Consider the following 7563-nt stretch of genomic DNA (forward strand, 5'->3'; position numbering starts at 1 on the left):
CAAATAAAAAAGAACTCTCAACTCTATATTTGAATAAAATAAAAAAGAGGTGGAAATAAGTCTTATAGAATCAATGGATTCATGGTATAATCCCTTCATAATGTGTTTTTTTTCCTGATAAAGGGATCAAATGATATAATTTTTTTGTTGGTAGCTTAAAGGATTAAAAACATGACTATTACTTTTTAATTGACTGTTTTTTGTATTAATTGTTACTTTATCAATCTTATTAGTTAGTGATTCAGATAAAAAAATAGACTAAGTTAAATTTAAATAAAATATAGATAAAGTTTAATAAAAGAATACACAATGAAAAAACATAAAAGATTTAATTCAAATTAACCTCATATTTTATTGATATTTTATTGAATCATATAACTATTTTTTGATTTCAAATACAAATATTACCAAACCAATAAGATAAGACAAAGAAAAAAATAGTTCTCTTCAAATCTTCATCTTCAAGTGACTTGATAGTACCAAGGCGTGAATTCTACAATTCTTTAAATACCAAGAACTTATAAAACAATCATTAAATTAAAAGAATTTAATTAAAAAATAGCTTATCTAGATATCATTATTTTAATAACTTTTTATGCTTCATAGTATGGGATAAATCCCATATTTAAATTCAGATTAAATTATTAATGATTTTAAATAAAATAAATGAATAGGTTAAAAAAGAAATGCATAACATATGTATTTTCTTTGTTTGTTAATGAAATTCAAACAGATATTGAAAATAATCATGGGATGTAAGATAATAAATAAGAAATCAAATTCAAATAAAAAACGATTCCATCTTATTGGAAGTCAGACTCTTTTTTTATAGATACAAAGCTAAAGAGGTTCAGATGAATTGTTTTTTTTTTTTTTTTTAACCCTAAACCAGTTCAAGAATAAAGATATAATGAAAAACCCGTCTTACTTTTATTATTCAAAAAAACAATCTTTATCTTAATATAGAAAATAAATATACGAAGGATTCGAAACTCTGAATGACGGAACCAAAACCCGTTGCCTTACCGCTTGTTCATGTGCGAGGATGATTCAGGTCCTCAATCGATTTATTTCTCGGCACCTGAACCAGTTATCGTTCCTCTTTCTGTTCAGCACATGCTGCGGTTGGTCGACTATGCCACCACAGAACACAGAGAGAGAGAGAGAGAGAGAGAGATTTCTTCCATTCTCTTCATCTTCTTGTTTTGAGCTGCTGCATGTTTTGTGGCCACGGATGCAATGGCCTTCATTTCAAGATGAAGGACAGTTTCCACTCTGTTTAGTTGACGGGGCAAGATTGTTTATTCTTCAAGTATATTACACAGTTACACAAAATGGCTACTGATCAGCCTCCCATACAATAGAATTCATCAAAGAATTTTAACGAATACTTTCGGTTTAAGATTGGTAGAGATGCTCCAAGCGATGCACGAAATACCCTTCTACCGGTCGCTGCCCTGATTGCAGCTGTAACCTTTCAAGGAGGTGCAGATCTATCCTTTGTTATCGGAAACCTCAAATGTCTCTCCTTTTGTCATGACTTGTTATTTGCACTAGAATATATTCTCAAAGGTATTGGAAAACTAATAGAGAATAAAATAAAAAACGGAGCTCCCAGCTCTGCTCAACCAACAGGCATTGATCTCATTCTATCAAATATCAATAAAAATCATTTCTGTCACAAGTTTATGATTATAGTCCGTTTTTCTTTTCTTTTTGTAATTCTTCTTGTTTACCCAGTCAGGTTTAGATCGAGTTTAGTGAAATCAACCCAGTAACCGAGTCAATGTCTTTTCACATTCAAATTGAAACCCAGCCCGAATGAAGTTCTGAGTTGCAGGTTTAATAACTAAAAGTTTTAGTTCATGAATGTCTCCAACGTATATTTAGTCTCCATTTCATTTCCCATTCGCACATAATTTATCTATTTGGCCTGACTGTATATATGATATCTTTTTTGTCAGTAACAAATCATGTTCAGGATATTGATATTCTAAGTCAGTTGGAAGTAAAAAGCTTTCATTAATCTTGGACAGGATTTCATTGCGACAAGAATGATCGATGTCATAAATTAGTATGTTATGTCAGCCACTTATTATAAACCACATCCCTGAGGCCACTCTTCAAATATGACATTTCTAGTTGTTCACAAAAATGGATTCAACTCTTCACAGTGTAAAAGAAAAAAAATTGAATGATGAAAAAATTCACGGGTTCAGATGTATGGCCAACCACCAAGGAATTTATTGTTTTTTATAAACTGATGAAATAATGAGAGCAGTTGAAGGTTTACAATCATGCCCAAATCATTAAAAAGACTAGCGCAAATATGTTTTCCATTGCATAGCTTCAACAAACAACTCGAATAAGATGTGTGTACTGAAGAGTGAAATGCTCCAAGCAAATTCAATACAGAATCAAATAAAAGATAGACCACAGGCAACATCAGCACCGCCCGAAAATGGCTGCTTAAGGTGCTTGGGCTACAGTACTGGAGGCAGGGGCAGGGGCTGCGTCACCATTACTTCTAGCCTGGTGTTTGGCAAGGCAAGGATTGGCGCACAATGTTGGCAGATATGTTCCTGGAGACATTGTTTTATTGTATGAAAAATGTTAAGAACTGCATGTGAGAAATTATAAAGAAATATGGCTATTCGATTCATTGGTGGCAGATAAAGAAGTGTAAATGGGTACCTTCTCCCAAGGCCATATTGGAGTATAGATCAACAATGTTAGGGCAAGCTTGATAGCATTCATCTGAGCAAAGCTTAGCCAAAAACTGAGGCTGAAGGAGAGTGTCCGATGAAACACCAACAGTTTCTCTATGGAGGCCACATGAACTGACACATTCATCGCTCTCAATCCATTCATTCAAGATATCTACAAAAATCTCTGTTGTCTTGCATTGGTACTTAACAGTTCCATCATTTTCTTCATAATTCTCTAACAAGCATCTCTGACCAGAGGTTGCAATTGAGTATGCGCAAAGATCCACCGGCAACTGCTCACATATAAGCTCACCTAATAAATAAGAAAGAATTTAGTACTAGTATACAACATTGCTATATTTAAGGATCTATATATCTCACTAATTTGTTCAAATCCCGGGGTCTAACGGACATCAGAAAAAGAAAATAAAGTTTATATATAAAACGAGAAAGGTGAAGGATGGATTTACCGAGAGCTCCATGAAGGAGAAGAGCGAACGCTAGGAAGATGATCAAGGCCATTTTTCAGTCTAGAAGCAAATAGAAAGTGTACTTTAGCTGTAGCTTGTGTGAGACGTTAGGATACTAGGGTTTGTGGTTATATATAGAGAGAGTAGGGATCATCGAATTTTTATGCTGATCAGTTAACAAGGAAATGATTTAATTTTTGAAATCAACAGTTATTTGGTAACATGATTAAGGCGTCATTAAGTGCTGTTTTTAGTGGCACTTGAAGAAATTTATAATTTCATATAATATTGTGAATGTATTTTTGTTTTAAATGGAAAAATATGTCATTTGCTTTAGTGATCCTAAGCAGATCTGTCACATAGACGAGTGTTTTGGGTAGAAATTTGAATTTACAGCCAATTAAATCATTTCAAAGCTTACCATTTTAATTTTAATATTACCTAACTAAGTTTGCTGATTTTTTGTTCGATCATGCAGAATCCCCACTCTTGTGATGATTCTTCTTCAATTTCATATTACTGGGTGTCTTTCCAAATTATAAGAGCTTTGATTATGGGTGATTGATTAGACTCTTATACTACAAATGTTTTGAGTATGGTTGTCTTTCCAAAACGGTTTACTAAGGTTAACCGGATAACTTTGTGACTTAAAAATATGACAACAATGAGCTTGAGATAGTGAACACAATTAGGTTTTTAATAACCCAAGGAGAACAGATGCCACTTCGTTACATGGGTCCAGTCCCTATATAGGCCTGCATAAGCTCACTTTGGCAAGTTACTCAACAAGAGCATTTTGTTCAACTTTCAAACACAATTTTACGGAGGTGCCTCCATTTTTTTTCCAGCAAAGTTTTGGTGTACATGCACTTCTATTAAAATTCTGTGAGAGTAGAATATTAACAATTTAAAGAACAAATTATGCTAAGAATTTGTTAATGATAGATACAAATAAAATGGACTAAAAAAAATTCTCTAAAATAAATTTCAAAAATTCCTTCAAAATAAACCTAACAAAAATACTTCTTAAGCTTAGGCTTAATATCCCGAGCCCAAAGTATAGTACGGGGTCTAAGGAGAGTGGGCTCGGGCTACTGCCAGAGCCCAACTCTCTAAAAGGAATAGGCTCAGGCAAGAAGCCCGAGCCCATGTAGGGTATATGCCCAGCGTGATCATGTACCGTATCCCCCCTATGGACTCTGGTGTCTACGCCCGAGCCCAACATGCTCGGGCTCAGGAGTGCTCCCTAAGCTCAACATATTCGAGCCTAGACAATTTGCCTAAACCCATTTCTTGCCTCTAAAACAGTGCACTTAGACCCACTTTCACTCCTTGTGGGCTCAGGTTGTCAACCCGATCCTAACGCGTTTGGGTCCAAGCAGCGCACCTGGACCCAATTTCACCCCTCGTAGGCTAGGGTTGTCACACTTCAACCCAATGTTTTTGGGTCCAGGTTGCGCACTTGGACCCACTTTCACCTCTCATAGGCTCGAACACCTTTACTAAGCCCAACATTCGCTAATGATTTTTTTCTAAATCCCATGCGAGTCCCTTAATATTTTATATTCCAATACGTATTGTTTTGAATAAAGTACAACTCAAAATATCACAAGGATAAAATTACACTCCAAACCTTTCTATTTCCAAAAGACAAGACTCATGAACTATAAATACACCATGAGATCTTATAAACAAATGTTCACAATCTCTTCATTCTCAATATTTTTAGCATATATATTTTTAAAGTCTTACTCTCTTTACAAAGTTATTAATGTTACCGTTAGAGAGTCTTCACCTCCACCAAAACAGGTACTAGCCAAAAGACACCTTGGATTAGCAAGCACCAAGTATAAGTTACCAATCATATTGGTTAGTGACACGATCAAAAGATTGATGTCTTTTTCTAAGTGCAAGAGTGTCGAAGTAATAAATAACCTGCCAAGACTGGGATCGAACTATAGGGAAGTTAATTGTATAAATTATAGATAATAATAATACAACAACAACAATAACAACAACAATAGCAACAATGATAACAATAGTAGTAGTAGTAGTAGTAGTAGTAGTTACTAATAGTAATAATAATATTAATAATAATAAAAAAAAAGAAGAAGAAAAAATTGATGAGAAATTTGAGATGAAAGATTAACGTAATGATTAAACAATGATAATAATGAATGTCAAGGTTAGAGGATCTACTAATGGTATATCAAACAAGTATAGTATAAATTCTTGTTATTTAATTGGAAACCACACACAAAGAAGGTTTCAATCAGATTATAGATTGTTAATATGATTATATTAGTTATCTTATTCGATTAATGCTAATACTTGTAAATGTTGTCAGACATTCATGATTATAATTTATGTTAACAATAAATCAAGTTTCTTTTATAGCACATGTGTCGGTTATATCATACAATATGAGCTATGAAAGTGCCAAGTATTTGTTGTAATAAGTGTTATATAATATAAATCTAGATTAGTCATTTAACAAGCAAAGTATTAAAGAGTGAACAAGATAACAAATACAAAACATGTTAGTATCAAAGGGTTGAGGTCATTTGGACTTTTGGAAATTTAAATATAGGCCAATCACTGAACAATATTTGGGCTATAGGATAGATTCATACTTCTTTGTTGTTGGTGGTTGAGGTCATTTGGACTTTTGAAAATCTAAATATAGGCCAATCACTGAACAGTATTTGGGCTATAGGATAGATTAATACTTCTTTGTTGTTGGTACAATTTAAGCTTGAAAATTACCTTTATAAATTTTAGGCTCCACATGAAAGTTGTAGGCCTATATCTTACCTTTCCATCCATATAATGTAGACCTAAATCCGAGATCTACAGCTTCAGATATGACCCAATTACCTAACAGTGTTCCAATTTGGACTGCACCAACATTTCTTTTCTAAGTTTGACCATCTCTTTGTCCTTTCAATTTCAGTTCTTAAACTCATCAATCAATCCTTTCATTTATGTGATAGACCTGCATTTAAAATGAACATTTACCATAAATTAAAGGTATCTTATATTATTAGATATGTTATGCTTTAGTTAAGGAGTTATTGATACTTTAAGTGCAAAATGATAATATAAAACCTTGATAAAAATGCATTTTTAAGTTATAATCAAAGCCCTTTTCCTGGATGATAAGGTAGGAAGTTAAGGTAAAGGAAAGATCGCAGTAGGTGCCTCTATCTGCAGGGCTTGGGGATGGTTGGTCAATGAAGTATAAACTCTTCTCCTCTTGAAGTGAGTGATAGCGCTCACGATCATTACAAAGAGGGTTAGGATTTTTTCTTCTTAGGATAAGAGAAGATCATGACCCCCATCTTCCACATGGGTTATGCCCTTCGATGGTGTCTTTTTAGAGATAAAGCTTATAAGAGCAAGGAATTCCCTAATAAGAAGAGAGAGTTTTCCTTTCTTTCTTCACCCTTATCTATGAAACTTATCCTTCTCCTTCAACTATCAACCCTATAGAGATAAAAGACTGTTAGATTCTGAACCAAAAAAAAAAAACAACATGACAGGATGACTTTATACTTTGTAAAACAGCCTGGTAATATCCCCTAACCATTTTGTAAACTTCATCGTTGGTTTTGGTTGAATCCAATATTGTGTATTTTTTCTCTTTGTCAGAGCTCAAATGAGGCTTGATGTTTACCTCGTGGGGAGAAGTTTTTCAATAAAAAGAGCAGCCCTAGATTTGCTACAATCCTTACTGGTGATCGACAATTTCAATATATCTTATGATTAACTGTTTTCCTCCCAGGTTCTTGGTAGAGTTGGGTTTCTCGGTCATCATATTCTTCATGACATTGTTGCTCCTATTAGCAAAGGTGAAGAACTAACGTGTATCGTTACTATCATTGATGCTGGTGACCAATTAGTAGTAACTCCTAAAGACATTTACAGTAGGCCTGAGCCCAAGCATTCTATAAAAGCTTTTAAAAGCAAACATGATTATCCACTTATTGGGATGTAGGTGACTCTGACCTAGCTGGTAATAGCTAAACACATCCCTTATAAATCCCTGAAGAGGGAAGGAATACCTCATCTTATATGAATAGAAAAGGGTAGTAATTTGAAAAAAAAAACCCTAAGGGGTTCGTAAGGTTAGTTTATTTATATGTTTTTTTAGGAGAGACATTTGAACAATATACTTGCCAGGTTATTAGCAAGCCATGATTTTCATTTCTACAATGAATATATTGTTGGGGATGTGACACGACTAAAAGATTGATGTCTTCTCCCAAGTGCAGGAGTGTCGAAGTAATAAATAACCCGGCAAGACCGGGGTCGAACCACAGGAAGGTTATTTGTATAAATTATAAATAACAATAATACAACAACAATAACAATAACAATAACAA

General features: G+C 33.9%; 1 protein-coding gene across 1 annotated transcript; it reads right to left on the reverse strand.

Moving 5' to 3' along the window:
• Window positions 1-2469: 2469 nt before the first annotated feature.
• Window positions 2470-3230, reverse strand: LOC105140517 (uncharacterized). Its single transcript, XM_011047386.1, has 3 exons — window positions 3179-3230; window positions 2695-3021; window positions 2470-2582 (listed from the first exon to the last, which is right to left on the reverse strand). The coding sequence occupies exons 1-3, from the start codon at window positions 3228-3230 to the stop codon at window positions 2470-2472; spliced, it is 492 nt and encodes a 163-aa protein (XP_011045688.1).
• Between the last annotated feature and the right edge of the window lie 4333 nt (window positions 3231-7563).

This window comes from Populus euphratica, unplaced genomic scaffold (genome assembly GCF_000495115.2).
Source record: "Populus euphratica unplaced genomic scaffold, PopEup_1.0 scaffold274.1, whole genome shotgun sequence".
NCBI lineage: Eukaryota > Viridiplantae > Streptophyta > Magnoliopsida > Malpighiales > Salicaceae > Populus > Populus euphratica.

Coding starts and splice junctions, on each gene's coding strand:
- LOC105140517 (XM_011047386.1), bottom strand. CDS start 3,230: ATGGCCTTGATCATCTTCCTAGCGTTCGCTCTTCTCCTTCATGGAGCT. Junction 3,022..3,178: donor TCTCCTTCATGGAGCTCTCG/GTAAATCCATCC, acceptor CTTATTTATTAG/GTGAGCTTATATGTGAGCAG. Junction 2,583..2,694: donor CAATATGGCCTTGGGAGAAG/GTACCCATTTAC, acceptor CAATGTCTCCAG/GAACATATCTGCCAACATTG.